Source organism: Lepidochelys olivacea (assembly GCF_965140295.1).
Source record: "Lepidochelys olivacea isolate rLepOli2 genome assembly, chromosome: 2".
Lineage (NCBI taxonomy): Eukaryota > Metazoa > Chordata > Testudines > Cheloniidae > Lepidochelys > Lepidochelys olivacea.
This window is the reverse complement of record NC_140412.1, coordinates 97,351,297-97,371,784: the sequence shown is the minus strand read 5'-3', so window position 1 is coordinate 97,371,784 and position 20,488 is coordinate 97,351,297. Positions and strand designations below refer to the sequence as shown.

General features: G+C 39.5%; 1 protein-coding gene across 1 annotated transcript in view; it reads right to left on the bottom strand.

The window, feature by feature from the left end:
• Nucleotides 1–4,482: 4,482 nt before the first annotated feature.
• CCDC102B (coiled-coil domain containing 102B) overlaps nucleotides 4,483–20,488 on the bottom strand; it is a 326,339-nt gene continuing 310,333 nt past the window's right edge. The window contains exon 9 of the mRNA XM_084622012.1: nucleotides 4,483–5,082. Within this exon, the coding sequence (XP_084478138.1) occupies nucleotides 4,965–5,082 (118 nt within the window). The 3' untranslated portion in view covers nucleotides 4,483–4,964. The remainder of the gene's footprint in view (nucleotides 5,083–20,488) is intronic.

The following is a 20,488-nucleotide window of genomic DNA, read 5'->3' as shown; positions in this document are numbered from 1 at the left end:
CAATGCCTCATCTGGTGAGAATGAAGAAGAGACTCACGGGAGGGGTGGCTGCTCCCTTCTTTCTGCACCCAAGACATCCTGCAGCACCTAGATTTCTTGGGCCGATGCCAGCCTAGATGGTGTCGTGCTGTATAGGGGCTGTATACACCGACGCAGGCACTGCTGGTGCCGAAAGTGCTATCGGTGCAGATGTCATCCTCAAGGTCAGAATTGCCATCGGCACCGGAATTGCTGTTGGTGCCGGAGCCAACGTAGCCACCAGTGCCAGAGTCCCCGCCAGTATTGGGGCCGCTGGGACCCCCCAGGCCCAGTGACAGTTATGCTGGAGGCATTGAGATGGTAGCATAAGGTGCTAATGGGCCTACCCCCACCCTACTGGTGCCGGTGGTGCTGGCGGGGGTATAAATGAGGCTGAGGCCACTAACATCGCCCTGGAATGAGACCCTTGGCTGTGGCCATGGCTTTGATGAAAGGCCCAGGGAGTCCAAAAGGGCCGTTGCGCCAGGGGCTGCCATTGGGCGGGCCATGGTGCTGGGTAAGGGTGCTGGTCCCAAACATGGATCATCTGCTCCTACTCCTCCGGGACCGATAGAAGCGTGACTCCAACTCCGAGGTCTGTGAAAATGATGACCATGGGGGAGTGGTACTTCTAGGCACCGAGCTTTCACGCCGAGGGCTCGGGGATCAGCGTGGCTGCTGGGTGTGCTCCAGTGCTGGGGAGTGGTGCACGGGGCTCAGAGATTGGAGGGTCATCTTGTTGAAGGAAGGTGCAGCTCACAGCTTGGCCTCAGCAAGTGAGGAAGGTCCAGACTCAACCACCTTTCTCCGTGGGCAGGAGTCGGCATGACCATCACCGGTGGAGCAACACTGGTGTAGCCCGACTTGGGTATAACAGGGGCAGGCTCTTTAGGCCTAACAGTGGGAAATCGACTGCTCTTCAGCCTCTTATTTTGTGGAACCAGCGATTGCGAACAGTGCCTGCATGCGGCATGTGAGCTGCAAGTGGAGCCGGGACAGTCCTGTGAGTCCTTACTGGGATACTGTCATGCTGACAGTGCCGGAGCACTCCACACGGAGGAGGAGGTATTTGGCACAGGGTCCGTCGACCCAGGGTTGGGCTGGGGGCAGAATGCTGCCTCAATCAACAGGACCTTCAGGCACTGGTCTCTATCTTTTAAAGTCCTGGGCCGAAAGGTCTTACAAATGGCACAATGATCCTTCTGATGGCCCTCTCCTAAATGCTCTAGACATGGGGTATGAGGATTGCTTCTGGGAATACACTTGCTGTAGGCCTCACAGGCTTTGAAGCCCGGAGACCCTGGCATTGGGAGAGGGTAGGCGGGGATTCCCCACCAAAGGAAACTTATCTAACACTAATGAACTACTATTAACAAACAATGGAAAATTAATGGAGAACAATGTAAGAAACTGCAAAATGCGCTTGTCGCACAGGGAAGTTTCAGTAACCATCACTGGCAGTAAAAAGGAACTGAGTGGGTGGTGGGTTGACAGGGCTCTATATTGAGCGCCACAAAGTTGTGACTCCAGGGGGTGCCCAGGCCTACCTGATGGATACTGCTAGGGGAAAAATGTTCCAGCTACCATGCATGTGTGCGTGTGCACACACCTGATTCGAATCGAGATGAACAAGCACCTGAAGGAGAACCATCATTTTCTCATAAATATTCCATGAACAGGAAGAGATGCTAAACAGGCTGGGGAAGTAATGTCTTGTGAACTATTCATTCAGCTCTAATCTTGAGCACCACTTGAGAATTATACTTACCACCACTACCCTTGGACTGTCCAGCTGCACTACATCAGTGTGACCACCACTTGTATTGCAATGGGGCAACTGGCAAACACATACCAAAGATTTATGATGTAGTGCTTAGATAGATTGTTGGGAATTAGTTCCCAAATGACTGTGTCAGTTGCCTTCAACTTAAGTACTTCTCAGGATTCAGAAGACTAATTATTGTTTTCTTTTTCTTGCACCTTTCACCATTTGAGGTTTGGCAGGAATAATCACAAAGCCTTAGCTCCCTATTAGTACTGTCAATTGCTTTGGTTTCACGGTTTAATGAGAGAAGTTGAAATATCCTGAATATGACTCCTGAAACTTTAAGAATTTTGCCCAATTGCTGGACCTCTAGGGTTTTCACATTGTATAACAAACTAATTTTTATATCTTGTCAGAGAAAACACTTTTTCAACATTTTAAGGAATACCATGCTTTAACATTAAGCATATTGCATGACTTTACAGTATTACTAAGTGCATTAATGTAATTATTAAGATGAAGTGAAAGTATTTTAAAATGAATAAACAATTGTTAGCTTTTCATTTAAATTTTGCATATTGACATTTTCACTATGGCTGCATTACACTTAGGACTGTGATGAATTTAGTTGAGTAGACACAAAGATTCTCAGTGAGCTGCAGTAACTGGAGTTTTAGGGGGACTCAAGAAGTGCTCTTCATTTATTCACAACATCTGAAAAATGAGTAAGATCAGAACAGGGTATTGAACAGTCGGTGGTGTTTTAATTTTGTGGTGAGTTGTCCACAGTAGTTTTCCAGCAAGAAAAATATAGTGTACAGAATAATGTTTACTGGATGGAAACTCAATTTCACTTGCAATTTTTTAAATGTTCTATTATTTTTAATCTTCAGATTCTCAATCACAAATTGAAAAATCCAGATGGAAAAGACTATCCCTTTGCCAATGCATGATTAATTGTTCTCTAAATTTTCTAAGCTTTACCCATTCTAGTTTTAAAATGTGGCAGCAAAACAATTGGCTTTTTGAGACATCTGCTCTCCTTCTCTAAGAGGCATGGAGATACAGAAATCCAAGTAAAAATGATGGAGAAACCCTTGAAATAATGCAAAAAGGGAAGAATGGAAACCATTTGCCACATCTCTCCCCACAAAGTCTGGGCCTTTGAATATCCATGGGTATTTGGAGAAACTGGGAGTGGGTAAGAGGCAGGAATAGAACAAAAAGCAGGCTGTTTGTGTGGCATAATTCCTGTAGACACCAGCAGGTTTCTTGGTGGATAGCCTTACCGAAGTTTATTGCTGCTGTGACAGTGAGAGAGAGCAAGCAAGCGCGAGAGTGCGTACACCAGGGTGTATTATATGTAGCTGCACATGAAGAAGTTACTAAGGAAACGCCAAGTCAAGTAAATGACAGTTGCAGTTTTAGTGTTTTGAAAGCTCTCTCTCTTCTGAAATCTAATATGGAATTCAGGCCATTAAATGTGGAAAAGATAGAAAAACATGGAATTATCTGATGGCTAATTTAAACTGAGAAAATATTTTAAAATCTGATCAATATTATTTGTAACACAATGCTCATCTAATGGCAATAGGCCTATGTACATAAACAGAAAACACGGAATTTATCTGCTATGGTTCCCTTCTTTCCTTCTGTGCTTGTAAGAGTGAAAAGGGTATTCTGAATCAAAATATGAAGAGGTCTAGGCAACAAAACAGTGAGGAAGTCTGCTTTGGGAGGGCAGGAGGAAAGACAGTTTGGACAAAAAAGCAAAATCACTATTTTTAACATTCTTAAAATCTTAATTCCCACAAATTTGAAATTGTGTTTAAAAACTACCTGTCTCAATCAATGTATTCCTCCACCCCATGGGAGAACATGGGCACCAGCTATGGATGTCTGAGAAAGGACAGCAGACAATCTTACTATTCCCCACAACTCCCCAAAGACAGCAGTTACGGGGAGCAGGCCAGGCAGGTGCCCATGTAGACATGGGAAAGGGAGAAGGATTGTAGGCCACTGTAAGGAAAATGAAGAGGGGCATCTAATGTGCTAGTGGAGTTAGGGTGGCAAGACTTGTTGGTTTCAATAGGAAACTAAGAATTCCTCTTGGAGTTTCAGGCTCATACGGACACAGCATCACACTGTAATTAAGGGACTGCAGAACTGTCACATTAGGTCTATAGAATCCCTATGAACCAAAACTTGTAGGTTTTTTTTTCATATTCCTATTAATGACCCCAGGGCAGTTGCTATTGACCCTGTTAGAGAATATCCCTGACCCAGTGGCTGAGAAATGCTGGTCTTACACATCATTTTTTAACATTTGAAGAGAATGGTATTTCAAAGCTTTCAAAATTTGTCATTTTGAAAGTCCTAATGCTTAGAGTGCTACTTCACATAAGAAAGCTACTGATACGTAAACATGATTTAAATACTTAAACATGCAGAATTAATAAAACAGATATTTAAACAAAAGCACAGTTAAGCCCTTAAAATAAGCTGATATGTACATGTTTGTATGCATGCACATGTATGTGGGGGGAGAGGCTGGGGCAAGAGCAGGAAAAATAAAAGAGGAGGGGTGATTTGAAATCTAAATGAATATTAATATTTATAAGGCTTTTTCCTATAGACCTCAAATACATTTATGAAGGAATGTATGCACTTCTAAACATTATATAGGTGGGGAAACTGAGGCACGGAGGAGCAAAGTGACTTGCCCAAATTTACACAAAAGGTCAGCATCAAAGCAGGGATTAGAATTTAAGTCTCCTGGTTCCCAGTTCATTGCCTTGTCCTCTGGACAATACTAAATTTGAACCAGATAGCCTTCACCTTGTGTGTTTTGAATTCAGTTTGTCTGATGATAAACTAGGACATTGCCACAGTAAATAAAATCAGATTTTTGCTTTAAGAGACAGCAACCAAGAGAGCTGAGAATGAAAAATGCACGACTGCAAACTACAATTCAGATTTGGTACACATCGAAGCAAGTACATTTCCTGCGAGTCTAATGTAATATGAATCTGAGTCCTGAATACTATATTAGAAATAATGCATGTCATATTTCTTTGTACAGATCTGCCATGTGTTTCAGAGGTGTCTCTTTCCTCTAAATCTTTATCAGTTTTCCTCTGTTCCTAATGATCAGTGTTAGTCTTGTCACTGTAGGGCTGTTTCATGAAGCATGCTGGCTCCCCTCATCTTTGCTCACTGTCTCCGTGGAGTCGCCAGCATCATACGTGGAACTTTGCTTGATCCCAAATCCAGAGCTCACTTTCTGCTGTCTCTTTAACCTGAAAGGAAACAAAGTGTGTGACCAGAAAAAAAATCAGAAATGCCAATTGTAAATTTAAAACAGGATATCAAATATCTTCCAAGAAAAAGTTTTGTTATCACTCAAGTGTAGAGCACTAGAAGTTTATATCAGACAGGAATTTTGCAGCTCAGTTAACTTTAGGGCACATATTGGATTTTTTTCCCCAACAATTGATTCCTTAATGCATCTAAGGAAAAAGAGATACTGTTTTAGATTAAATGATCTGAAATCATCTTTTAGAACAAGAAGCAGGGTATGTACATTTCCTTACTTACTTTGCGATGACTATGACCCTTTATTTACTGAATGGCATTTTTGGACTGTGGTATGAATGTGTATGATTTTTTTCATCTATTCTGAGCAACAACTGCTGAGCCTTCTTTTGGGTATGTGTGGGGAGGTATAATAAGGCACCTAAATAATTAAGATACCGCAAGCCACTGGTTTACCAGGTTTTAGTGTCTGAAGGGAAGGATGGAGCCAGGAAATGTGCAGAAACAACCATCCTGGAAAAAATATGTTGGGTTTGATACATTCTACAGCATTTTGCTCAACAACAGAGAGTCCAGGTTCACATTTTGTAAATTACAGTTAACTCTCATTCTTTAATAACTATTGTCCATTACAAAGAAACCTCCTATAAAAAATGAGGTTGATGAGGATTCATTTATTTTAATTCACTAGTACAGAGACACAGTGAAATTACTTAGCAATACCCTGTTATTGTTGTAGTTTGCTTTTGCCACTTAACCAAATTAGAGACGCTATTCCATATATTCATATCACTACATCAGCATTTATGTTAGCTTGACGGTATTCAAGGCAACACTGCACAATGCCACTTTATACTTTTTTGCACAAAAAGGGAGACTATCACCAGAATTTAAAACTGAAAAAAGTCAGTTGGAAATCAGGGATATGAGCTTAAATGATACAAATGACATTCTGTTCCCTCAGGAATATGGATGTTACATTTTCAATAGCAAATAATTTACCTTTAAAAAAGAAATACGTCTGGCTAATAGAAACACACAGTCAATTCCATTAATACTAGCCTATATTTTTATTTATAGTTCCAAATTAATAGGCTGCTCTGATACTTGTATAAAATTTAGCTGAAGGCTTCCTGTCCTTCTGATATTTTTAATGCATTAGTAGAGACAGATGTTCATTTTATTCAATTATTTAATTGCATTAATACAATTACATATGTTGTGAACCAACAGTAAAATCAATATCTTGCCTAATAACTTTTAGAATATTTAGAACAAGTATTTGAAAGTATCTGTAAAAGAAAATATGTTTGCCAACCTTCACTAATAAACTTGAATACTGACCCTTTGTGAATGGTAGCACCAATCCATAATAAATGACACTATGCAAAATGTCTCCTAACCTATTAATATAGAAGAAAACCCTGGACCCACTACTGCACTGATTTGCAACCACCTGCAGTATCAAATCAAAAACAGTTCCTACTCTGTGAGAACTACTGGGACTGCTGTTCTATTTAAGTTAATCCTTACCGAGGTATAAATGGAGTGCATGGCACAGATATCAAATGTTTTTAGCTCAATTTTATTTTCCGTATTTGCAATATATACTCGTAACAGGTCTGAAGTACCTTTTATTGATTCTCTGCCAGTGTTATATATTACTGCTGTAATGTCCTATTTAAGAGAGAACATTTACGGAATCAGAGTGAGTGGGCTATGAAAATGGTCTATTGCTAATGGAGAGATTCTGTGATGAGGCCTGTCATAAATATAAAGGGAAGGGTAAACACCTTTAAAATCCCTCCTGGCCAGAGGAAAAACCCTTTCACCTGTAAAGGGTTAAGAAGCTAGGATAACCTCGCTGGCACCTGACCAAAATGACCAATGATGAGACAAGAAACTTTCAAAGCTGGGGGGGGGGGGGAGAAACAAACGTTCTCTCTGTCTGTGTGATGCTTTTGCCGGGAACAGAAAGGAAATGGAGTCACTTAGTAAGTAATCTAGCTAGATATGCGTCAGATTCTGTTTTGTTTAAATGGCTGATAAAATAAAGCTGTGCTGAATGAAAGGTATATTCCTGTTTTTGTGTCTTTTTGTAACTTAAGGTTTAGTCTAGAGGGATTCTCTATGTTTTGAATCTGATCACCCTGTAAGGCATTTACCACCCTGATTTTACAGAGATGATTCTTTTACTTTTTTTCTTCAATTAAAATTCTTCTTTTAAGAACCTGATTGCTTTTTCATTGTTCTTAAGATCCAAGGGTTTGGGTCTGTGTTCACCCGTACAAATTGGTGAGGATTTTTATCAAGCCTTCCTCAGGAAACGGGGTGTAGGGTTTGGGGAGGACTTTGGGGGGAAAGACATTTCCAAGCAGGCTCTTTCCCGGTTATATATTTGTTAGACGCTTGGTGGTGGCAGCAAGAAAGTCCAAGGGCAAAAGATAAAATAGTTTGTACCTTGAGGAAGTTTTAACCTGAGCTGGTAAAAATAAGCTCAGGGGGTTTTCATGCAGGTCCCCACATCTGTACCCTAGAGTTCAAAGTGGGGAAGAAACCTTGATAAGGCCAGCACAGTTATTCTAGAAGTAGTTGCCCAATATCGCAGCACAAATTCAGATTCAAATTACTATTACCGCTAGTAAACTAAATTCAAAATCTTAAATGAGTAATAAAAACATACCTAAGCAAAGCATCATCTGTGTTAGTTTGTATCCACAAAAACAACTAGGAGTCAAGTGGCACCATAAAGATTAACAGATTTATTTGGGCATTAGCTTTTGTGGGTAAAAAACCCACTTCTTCAGGTGCAGATGCAGGTATCATCAGCTTTGATTCCACCAGTGAAAAAGAATGGAGATTAAATAGGCTCTAAACTTTCTCAGCTTTAGAAACAAATGTAATAAATCCACTATATTTGCTTGCTTGTGGGCAGCCCCACATAGCTGTGAACACAGTGGTGGGAAAGAGCATCTAAGGAGTTTTTCCTCCATAGTTTATGTAGGAGCCAGGCACAATCCCCCTGGGCAGAATATTGAGACTAGTGAGACTTAGCCTCCCAAGAGTGGAATAGGATCACAGTTTAATTGCTTTATTTTCTAATAAACAGTAGAATTATCACTGAGGCTTGAAGAGTGAGCCTCTTCCCGTTCTCCCCACCCCTCCCTAAAGAAATTCTGCACTTTACAATTAGGAACTACACTTGTAGTTCTAGCTCCCATTGTGTTTTGCAGGTTACTGAAATGTTACTTTTGTGCAGGTGCAGTTTACAGGCTTTGGAAATCAGATACTATGCGTTAATATTGTGTTTAAAACAAAAACAACAACAAACAAACCAAAACCAAAACAACTGTGGCAAGAACTTCTTGCGTTGCACTCCAGCCTGGCTTATCTTACCTTATTTTATCTTGAGTGATGTATGGCCCACAGGATAAAACCTTTATTGTCTGAAAGCCTTCCATGTAAAAGTGAAAACAATTGCAAAATCACTAGTGGACTTCATGGAGTCTCTGACTCTTCTTATTATTCAGAATTAAATCTCTGCTTGGGGAAGGGTTTTGTTTCTGATTTTTTAATTTAAAAAAAATACTTTTTTTGGTAGATTGTTTTTGTGTGGTACATCTCCAACAAAGCAGGCTGCAGCTCTTTACAAAAAGGCTATTGTACTCTGCATATAGGGAGAGTTCTATCATATGCACTACCCAGGAGACAAAATCCATAATAGCTTCCTAGCTACATATCTTAAAAAAATGACAAAAGATGAGTGTAAAAGAATGACTTATATGGGATTTTTTTTTTTTAAGCAGCAAGATACTCATAAGAAAGTGTGTTTGGCATATTCTCCTTTTCCATTTCCTCCTCTACATGTGAGTTTGACTTTGTACAGTAATATTTTTACCTACATAATCTTCAGGCCTATAAAAAGCATAATAATTTTCTTTCCCAGTAATTACATGGTTGCCAGCTTCAATTTCAATTCCATTTACCCATTCAGAACGCTTATCTTTTAAGAGCTGCTCAATGTGTCTCTTCATTATCTCCCCTTTTACCTCAACCAGGTATGCTACTGTTTCAAACCTTCCTTCCATCCGCCCACTTCCTTTCTCCCATGAGAGTCTGAATCAAGCTCTCTCTAGTCTAGGCGTAACATGTTGGAAGTCATTTGATGTCGATTATTTACTCTATGCTGTTTTTCATGTCTAGTTCTTTTGCTAAATTTGGTTTAAATAACCCAAAGTAATGTACATATGGAAAACAAAAGGCATCACATTTCATAAGTACACATATCACCGTTCCAAATAGGAAGTCACAGGTAAACACCTGCAGGTTAAATTTTTTGTTACTCAAAACACTACTTAACATGCTACGGTATCATTCCATAAAATGCCTCCTGGAGTCACTACTTCTAGAAATTACTTTATAGTCCTGGAATGAAAATTACATGGGTGGAGGTCTGGGACTCACTCTATTCAGCCCTGGACAGGTGCCAAAAACACACTGCTGGACTGTGACAGTACTGAAGTCTGATATCTCATGGAGCAGCAGGGCTAGCAACATATGCCATACATCACTGCAACGGTATTACAATGAGCTTTCCAATGGTGCACAGCATTTATTTCAAACCTTGTGAGGTTGTGAGATAGCGTGTGAAAGTACATCAGTCCAATTACTATCTCGTTGCCTGCTACCCCATCCCAACTTACATTTTGACATGATAGTGGCTGCTATCTCAAAAACTGCTAGAGATAGATACCAATTCCACAGCTGCATATCATCTGGAAGTTTGAAAACTAACTTTCGAATGTTACAAAAAATTAATCTCTCACTCTGTGGTTTGTAAGCTTTCGAGTGCTAAAGTTATGTTGGAATTGAAGTGGGAAGCAAAAACTAGAAGATGTAATCAGAATGAGAATATTAAGGTTTCATTATCATCGGACCAATCAAGTCTGATGGACAAGTGCAAGGGCTTTCAGGGCCAGTCGAGTTTTCCAAGCAAACAAATAGAAAGTAAAAAGCACTGATCCCTAATTTATAATAAAGCAGACCATTGGGTAAGGAGAAGTAAAACAGTTACAAGGAGGTACCAGGTGTCTTTTTATTTTTACTTTACCCATAGATCTTTAAGGATGGATTTTATTTAATATTACCAAATTAATAGATCAAAATCTCAGTATTTTGCTGCTTAACACGTATATTGTCTTTTTTAGATTCAGATTGTCACAACACACAAACAAAAGCCATCTTTTAAATAAGAAATGATGTCCTATGTTTTTCACACCAATTATATACAGTAAGTTCTAGGATATTCAATGGAACCTAAGGCTGCAAGGGCATCAACTCTCATTGAAATTCAATGCAAATTGGCACCTAATTCCCTTAGTCTACTTTGAAAACCCCAGCTGCAGAGTTTTATGAATAGATGGAAAATGATGCTATTCATCAACACAGCTAACTCACCACATTACAGAGCAAATTCATATGCAGAAGTCAGCCTGAAAAAGTAAGTTTCTCTTCGGTATCTAAACTTGTCTGTTTAGAAAAGTTGCATATCCAAGTTAAGGTGAAGTGCTGACACCTCAAGTTACAAGGGTTAATTTAACATGACTGTGGCAATAATATCTACTGTAGGTAATAGGTTTCAGAAAAAGAAAGTGTCCAAATCTTTTCTCAAACATTCTTGCTTTTAACTGCAAGTATAGAAATCCACTTGTGCCACTTCTTTTTCTTCTTCAACAATTAGGTATATATTATGGTTCATACAGTGAAAATCCCACGCTCACTACACCCAACTATTCCCTCACAGCTCATTAGTAGGTCTCCCATTTCCAGATTCCTAACAACACCTTAATGGCCACATTACTTTGTTATCGAGCTATGTTGAAACTTCCATGTGATGTTCTTCCAAAATCTTGTCTTCATCTTGGTCTGTGGGCTTACATGACAACAGAAATGAGTAGCATATAGTAAATGACATGCTATAGCAGTAGTTCCTTCTTTTGGGAATAGAAATTGATTTTATTTTTTGTCATCTTGGCATATGAAGGTTCCAGAGTGTACCCTCTGACCTATTCTCTGAAAAGCGTGCATCCAGATGAACAGCAGCCAATTTGGAATGAGCATCGTTTGGGTGTGTGTGTGTGTGAGAAATAGCAACATCATAAGAAAAAATAAAAATTTGCCCAGCTACTAGAGGCTCTGAAATTTTCAGAAATATAAAGGGATGTTATACAAAGTGAAACACTCCCCAAAGAAACTGGTGTATAATTAGATCATTGAAAAGCATCCTTAAGAAAATCACATTAAGTACCATGCTTTATCTAGAACTCTATGCCACATACAAGACCTTTTATAAATTTTAAGGGAACACAAAGAGTAAGGGTGAAAATGCTATTTTGTTCATTGCATTTATATTTCACTTATGATAACTTCTAAACTGTACGTACATGCTTTGAATCAGATTCTGGTTTTGATTGGTTTTACACCAGTGTAATTCCATTGATTTCACCGATTACTCATGATTTACACTGATGTCAGTAACAACACAGTCTGGCCCCACAAAATATACACTGTTAGAATGTATCAATAATTGATAACGTCCCTTTCACTGAGCCACACAGTTCACCTGCTTCATGTGATATTACATAACAAATAATTGAAATTAGCATTATACAACCAAGTTCAGATATCTGGTGGCTTAAAAAAATGTTTGGTCCCTATTTACTGGGCTGGAAAAGCAATTTCATTGGCAGTTCCACATTTTAATGCAGCCTTATTTTCAGGGCCATTAAGGGTATGTCTACAGTGCAATGTAAGCCTAGTGTTAGCAGAATTTGAGTTAGCAGATCCTGCGTTTGTTGAACTAGAGTTTAGGTATCTGCTCTCATTTGTAACCCCAGTTTATGAACTGTTGAACCCTGGGTCCCAACTTGGGACTCCAGTATCTACACTGCATTATGTGGGCCTGAGTCCAACCACCCATATCCCAGACTTCTTAGTGCCCTCCCAAAATGTGGCCGCTATAGCCCTTTGTTCATGGTGCAGTGTGGGAAAACTTGACTGTCCAGAGGACAAAGAAAGTCAGCCTGTGGAATTGTGGGATACTTTTGGTGGACTCTCAGAGCATGAGTCTAGTGGGGCTCTGTCTGCACTGCAAAGCAATAGGGCTTGAACCCTGTGTCCTGGCTCAAGTCAGGCTCAGACCCTACGCTCCCATGGGGTTGTGGGACATAACATCTGAGTCCAGGGTTAATATAATTTGTGTGTAGACAGGAGGGGGTTTAGGCTTGAGCCTCAGTTTAAATCCTGGGCTTACTCTGCAGTGTAGACCTACTATAAGGGATTTGCACAAAACTGAAATGAGCTCAGAATCCACAATTAATCAGTCACTGAGGCAGTTACATTTTTAGACTTAAATAGGAATTCATAAAGTCTTAGTTGGTTTTCAGAAGGTTTTCATTTTTATTACCTATATTTCTGAGGTCTAAATAAAATTAACTACATTAAGCTTATTTACTGCTTTTCAGTATGAGCTAGATGACCAAGTTGTGAGAAATGCCAGATCCCAGGAAGAGGAATAAGTGGCAGATCTGTGGGAGGCTCTTATTCTCTACCGGGTGTAGCGAGGAGGTGTGGCCTCCCTTAGAGAGTGACAGGGAGGGACCACAACATGCCCACGGTGGGCAGAACCAGGAGAGCCATGTCCGCCCCACCGGAAGAGGAAGGGCTTGACAGGAAGCGGAAATACAAAAGGTGGGCCCTGCAGGTCACTTAGGATGGAGCTGCCAAGGGAGACAGACACATCTCACTGGCCAGAGACCCCAGAGAAGACGGAGGACCCCCACATTATAGATGTACCAATCCCCATGGATGTAGGAAGTAGCCCAGGGGAACTAGATGACCATCTGGTTAAGTGCGGGCCTGATTCTAGTTCAGTGTGTTGTGGGCAGATCCCTGATTACCCAGTGGTGGACCACTCTACCAATGTTAGGGCCCTGGGCTCGGATGGGGTGGAGTTGGGCAGACCCGCGTCCCCACTGAGCACCCCACTCCTGGGGTGCTCCCCATATTAGGCCAGGAGCCTCCCATATTAGGCACCATTATCTGAGCCCCTAGACTATGCTGGTGCTCACAGGCTGCTTACCTGCTCTGCCCTGATTGTAGGTCAGAACCTACAAATTGTTTATGCCCTGCCTGAGGCTCATAGACAGCTGTTTTGCTGTGCCCAGCCAGAGATCCAGAGCACTAGGTGCAGCTAATTCCCCGCTTTTGAGCACATCTTTACAGGTATGTGGCAGCGAGGAGGTGTGGCCTCCCTCAGAGAGTGACAGGGAGGGATGGCCACTTAGCTTACAATAGGTTATTGGAAGATACTTCTGAGGGATACAACACACCTGGGGTATTGCAGGTCTAAGACTCATGGTCGGACAGGCAGAGTATGGAACTGAATGGATAGCCCCTCTCCATAGCATCTTCCACTTCAACCTGCATGGAATTTACACCATCTTTCAATGACTCCCTCTTCCACACATTGGGACCATCCCTCTCAGGGAGAATGGGGTTGGGATAATTGCAGCATGGAACCCATGATAGAATAGCTCCTGAAAAAGCTCTGCCATTATGGAAAAAGGGAAAATATAGGAGGGAAGCATTGGACTGTCGTACAAATGCCCAATACTCTGTGGAGACCCTTGGATCCATGGGACTATCCTGCATGAATTTTAATGTCTCTCTCTGTATTGTGTTCCTTTAACAGTCAGAGTGAAAAGACACTGTATCACTGATCATTGAATATTCAGGTAAGTGTAAAGAAAAAAAATAATAATTTAACATCAGTGTGTCATATCCCAGGAGAAAACCTTGTGGGAGAAAGCTAGGCCTCAACAGCATGATTTATTGTCACTTCAGCAAACTAGATTAGATTATAAAAAGAAAAGGAGTACTTGTGGCACTTTACAGACTAACAAATTTATTTGAGCATAAGCTTTCGTGAGCTACAGCTCACTTCATCGGATGTATGCAGTGGCCACAAGTACACCTTTTCTTTTTGCGGATACAAACTAACACTGCTGCTACTCTGAAACCTAGATTAGATCATGTTTCCTAAATTACCAATTTACAATAATAATTTCCCCAATGAAACCTAAGCTGAATAGGGAGATCTCCTATACATGGATGGTATCTGCTGCTTTGGAGCATGGAACATGTGTTCCAATCATGCTAGATGAATACACCAAATGTATGACACTTACATGAATGAGTTTTAAGAAGAAAAAAAAAAGAGCAATAGGGAAGTTTAATTTTCTAGGAGAAGGAAAGTTTTAGTAAGGTTTATTGCATTTTTGCCTGAGGAATACTAACAGGTTGTTAGCATGTTTAATGATTGCAAATATCACAGTGGCCTTGCATTTTTCATAAATAACACAGCCATACCTAAATGACTTACCTTTTCAATTTCAGGGAAAGACTAAACTAGATTCTTATCTTGCATGCAAGATAAAACTTACAAACAAAGCTAAAGCTTGTTCAGAGTCTTAATAGAATAATTCCCCCCACCCCCAACTTTACAACTTGCTAAAAATATGCCCAAGAAAAGAAAATTTAACTGTTGTCTCTATGCTGATTTCCACTGTTCCAGCCCTCTTCCACAATCTTGCTTCCTCTAACTTAGACATTCTCTAGTGAATTAATAAGTGCTTAAAAAATCAGGGATCCCATTAGGCTACACTGGATAGCTCCACAATCTGAAACATTTTGTTTGGAGGCTGACATCTTGTATTTCAGAATCTAAGATTTCAGTTTAAGAAATTAACTCTCTGGAAGTCATAGTTACCATGAAAACCTTCCAACTGTCAGCCATTGTACTGCCTTAGGCTGCAGACAGCCTAATAAATAGGTCTTAAATGCCTCTATACATCACAATGGGGTGTTAATTCAAAAGAATAAAGATAATTGAAATGGTAACTATCCCACTGTTGATCAAGGGATGTAAGAAAGAAGAGGATCAATCCTATTATTTATATTGCAGTACTACCTAGGGGCCTCCATCAAGCCCCATTGTGCTAGCTCTGACAAGTACATAGCAAAAAAAAAAAGAAAAAGGTCTCTGCCTTGAACAGTTTACAATCTAAGTATAAAACAAGACAAAAGGTAGATGCAACAGACAAGGGGAGCACAAGGTAATAATAAGATAATCAACATGATAAGCAATCGCACCACAAAGGCTAAATAACCAGTGTCATGTTTCTTGTAGGCATCATGGCCAGAGGAAAGTTTTAAGGAGGGATTTGAAGGAGGATATTGAGGTGGCTTGGCAACATTTATGGGAAGCTCCTGCCAGGCATGGAGGGGCAGCATGGGTGGGAACACAGACAGATGCTTGCTTGAAAATTTAACAAGTGAAAGATAAAGGCTGGAATCATTGCCAGATGGAGGTGGGGACTGACATCTCAATAGCAGACAAACGCTGATAGACAGGGAGAGGATAGTCCATGAAGGCTTTAAAAGCAAAAGGTGAGTAATTTGTGTTTGATATGGTAGAGAAGAAGAGGCCAGTAGGGAAGGGACACAAAAACAGTGGTGACATAGAAGGCATGCTTTGCAGTAGTGCTTTGAATGGATAAAAGAGGAGCAAGAATGCATTTGCCAAGGCCAGAGAGGAAGTGGTTACAGTACTCAAGATGTGAAATAAGGGCCTTGGTGAGAATTTTAACTGTGTGGACAAAGAGAAAATGCTGGATCTTAGACAATGCAGGAAGATGTGACAACATTTAAACGCTTCCTGGATGTGAGGACCTAGAGGGAAGTCTAAGTCAAATATATCGCCCAGGTTACATGCTGCAAGTGTTGTTTTCAGTGACTGCAAAAGGAGATAGTAGGGAGGGTTTCAAGGGAAAGATCAAAAGCCATGTTTGGACCATACTGAACTTAACCTGATGGTTGGACAGCTCATGAGGACATGTCAAAAAGGCAGGCTGTGATCCTAGTTTGAAAGGGAGGAAGCCAGTCTGGAGCCAGTCAGAGGAAGATCTGACAGTCATCAGCATGCAGATGATAGTTGAAGTCATGTCTGTGAATGAAATTGCTCAGAGACAGGATGAAAAGGGAGAAGGAAAGAGGGCCAAAGACAGAGCCCTGTGCAAACTTCACAGAAAGTAGGCAAAGGCATGAAGAAGGTGATCTTCCCAACATGCTGGAAGTGATTAGACAGCATTAGAAATTTTGGTGAGAGCTGTTACAGTGGAATGCAAAGGGCAGAGGATCTAGGTAGAACTGAAAAATAGGAGCTTCAGACAGCAATTATAGATAGAGCTTAGATATGAAGGGAATAAAGGTGATGGGGCAGTAATCGGAGAGGAAAGGGGAGGATCAGTTGTGGGTTTTGCAGATCGGCACAAACTGGCATCACATTATGGTATCTCAAATGGTAGTAGAGGGAAACTGGTTTGTGGGCAGAGCTTGGGAAAGGTATGTTATTTCACTCACTTCTTTCAACATCTGAAAACAAAAGGTAATCAATAGGAACTAACAAAATGCATATTTGAAAAATATCTTGATTAAAGCCAAGTGAAAATTTTTGACAAATTTTTTTGGGGTGAAAAATACAAAAATTTTTAAATGTTTCAATGTCACCAAATCTGTATCAATTTTGAAGAATTGTTTCAGTTGAAACAAACTAAAAAAACGCTAAAAAATTAAGTGTTTTTACATTTTCTAAACCAAACATTTCATTTTTTTTATTTGAAATGACTTTCAAAAATTCTCTTAATTTTAATTTAACTTTAAAAAATATTTTCAAATGCTTAAAATCCAATGAAATGTTTTGTTTGACCTGAAATGAAACTTCCTTGGTCTTTCTGATTTACCAATTATTTTTTTAAAGAAAGTTCATTTTGGATTGACACAAAACAATTAAAAAAATATTTTCAGGGTTGCCAGCAAAGCAAAAAATCTATTATTCACCCATATCTAAGCTTGATCTTTTACTTAGAGCCTCTTCCTTTCTTCTTGTGATCACTTAGTATCTTTTAATAAAATTTTAAGCTTCTCTGAGCAGGAACACAATTATTTAATTTGTCTGTAAAACACTATGCACATATATAGCACTATAGAAATAAAAAGTAATTAAAATGTCAAGATTTCTTTGATTATCTAGTTCACTGACTCCTAAAGCAATAAAATGAAAGCTCTGTGAAATTTCCTTTTTATATTCCTCCGGCAACCTTTGAAATATTTTTTTTTCTGTGTGTCTGTTGAAGGACTGTATACACTTATAGGACTTTTAAAAAAAGTAACTGCTCTCCTCTGATTAAGATCCCACATAAATTTATATGCAGATTAGGTGTGGGCTTTGGACACTTGGCAAGTTTCCCAATGTGCACTCAGTGATGCAAAAATTGTCTGTCATTGACCTACAGTAAGAAAATGGGAATTTTCAAAATGTTAGAGATTAAAAAAAGTGAAAAATGAACAAAAATGATAGACTTATAAACAATGATGGAAAATTAGGAACAGAAGATAATAATTATTTTCCAATCAGTCTTTACTATGCAACAGAATAGAACTGCCCAGATTAGAATTATAGGTAACAGAAATTGTTATACAAATATTAGGAGCTCTTAGAGTAGAAAAATCCCCGAGTTGAAGGAAATGAGAACAGAAACCTGTGAAACCTAAACTGGTACACTTATAAATTTTCTAATTTCAGGTCTAGAGAATGGAAAAATGGTTAACATAGTAGCAACATAACATACTATCAGTGTTCCCCACCAAAAAAAGGACAACCAGGAATAACTAGACTAATTTTCTAGAGACAGCCAGGTACTAATAATCTCAAGTATAGGAACAGCAGCAAAGAACTCCTGAACTGGAATTCCAGCTATAATACCATCTGTTTCAGTTCTCCCATCTGGAACTGGAGGCTAATACTGCAGCACATACCTTGAAGAGATGATGTGAGAATTAGGTAATATTTTGAAAGTGATAAAATAATTTAACATTATTTGAGTAAATTATTTTACACAAAAGAACATCCCAAAATTAAGGCTGCAACTCTGAAATGGAAGATGCTGGGAGATAAATCTTTGCTCCTGGAACTCTAGGTACTGGTGTTCCTTCTTGCTTTTGGCTATCTCGTCTCTCCTATATTTTAATTGTATAGCTTGATCAGTTGCATCGGGGTTTTCAAACTATGTGAGCAACTCATGCAAGTCAGTGTTTCAAACATGGAGTAGCAATTTCACGTGTTACCAAGAAAGATGGGCAGAGAGTCCAGTCTCTGGAGGGGCATCTCATATTTTAGATGATGAAATATGAAATATGGTATTACCTCATGTATTGGGATGATTCTAAACATGCTAAACAAAGAAAAGTCATATTTGAGCCATAAAAGGTCTAGAAGTAGTTTCTAGACAGCCAGGCTTTCTCTTTTAGAAGATATGGTTGCCACCTTTAGGGATAAATTCCCCTTTGCTGGGGATTGCTACCACTAACTCAATAAATTCCTGTATTCTAATGCAATCCACCCAGAAAAAAATCATCTAAGGCACTTTATTTTGCCTTGTCATATGAAAGTTAGGCCAGAATATGACAAAATGTCTAAGTAACGTCTTCATAATACGCTCTCTGCTTACTCCATAATACAAGTACTAAATAAATGGTTGTGACTGAATGCATCCCTGTATTCACACCTATGCACTACTGTAATAATCTTCGTACAAAATATGCTTGTGAAGTATCATTTGAAAATAACTCACTGTCAATAATATCATGGTGAAATAATGTGTGTAGCAACATTTTATGTAAAGTTATGAACATAAATTGAAATTATGACTGAAATTTGGTTACCAGACAAGTCTGGGGAGGGTGTAAACATGTTCCTCAAAGACAAAGGACAAGCTAAAGCCTCTAGTTAGGTGTCATTAGAGTTGAGGAGCAACCACCTGTCAAGTGGTCATTCTTTTACAACGAAGAGGGGCAGGAACAGTTCAATCTGCCTTTTAGCAAGAAACAACATGGAACCTCTTTCACCACGAGACTCCATCCTCACAATGGGAAGGAACTTTATTTAGGGGTAACCCTCAGGAAAATGCATTTCAATGGGTGACTGGACTATAAAGTGAGAGGCAAAAACATCCCAGATATTCTCTCGCTCTCTCTCACTCTAACTATCTTTCACCTAAGTTGACAAAGAAGTCAGCCTTTGGGAGGGGATCAGACCTGAGAATTTGGTCAGCCCTGTTGCTGGGAATTTATAGTAAGGATTTTAACTTGAACCAAGTCTAGTTTAAGTTTTAGCTACTAAAAAGAGTTTTATCTTAATTTCTCTTATAACCATTTCTGACTATAATACCTTATACCTGTACTCACGTAAAACTCTCTCTTTTTAATTAAATTAATGTTGTTAATTTTTTAAATCAAAACTAATCAGAGTTGTGTTTAAACTAAACTCCTTGGGTACCACCAGTGAAAAAGAAAACTGTTGAATATTGACCCCTTCTAAGAGCAACAGACCTATAATATCTGAGCAGTACAGGAGAGGGTTGGATAGTGCAGAACACAGTTTTGGGATAATTCAGGACTAGTCGTGTGGTGGGGGGAGGGTCACCCTGCAAGTGGTAATCAAGGCTGGAAGTCAGAGTGTGACTGTAGAGTTACTGGCAAGCTACAGCAATACACAGATACTCAGGGAGCAACCTGCATGCTGTGTGGAGTTTGTAAGGGGGCCAGGTTGGAAACTACAGCAACAAACCATTTTGAGGCTCCCAGATTACAGGGCAGACGGTGACACAATCCCTCACTGGTTGGGAGTCCTGCAACACTGTACTCAGCTAAACTAAGAGTGCAAAATGTTGGAAGTGTCACCATTCTCTAGCATCTCTATTACATATACTTTAGTCTGACAAAAATAGGCTCCCTAAGGCATCAAGTCTGCAATCTTACTTCTCCATTTTAAATTTTCCCATCGCACCATCAGCCAAACTCTGGCTACTACAGTAGATGAAGATACTCATATTTTGTTTATCTTTAACAAATAAACAAACAACAACAAAATCCCCACAACCTGCAGTTTTGGCTGTAATGACTCTTTTAAAAAAGGACTCTCCTATGCCACTGGTCATATGAAGAGCCTTCTTCTTTAATCAAATGGAAATGGGAGATTATCTCAGCATTATCATGGAAAATATTATTAATTCAGAAGAGAAAATACCATATTATAGTTTCTAAATCTCATCTACTTGACAACATCACTTCTCTACTCAGTTGTCTATACATACTACTCACTTACTTTTCTAAATTCTCTTTCCCTATTTTTCTTACTACTCTCTTAATCTTCAATTTCCTTAAATCTTAAATTTCAGTCCCAACTGAGGGCAACTTTTCTGGCATTTCAAC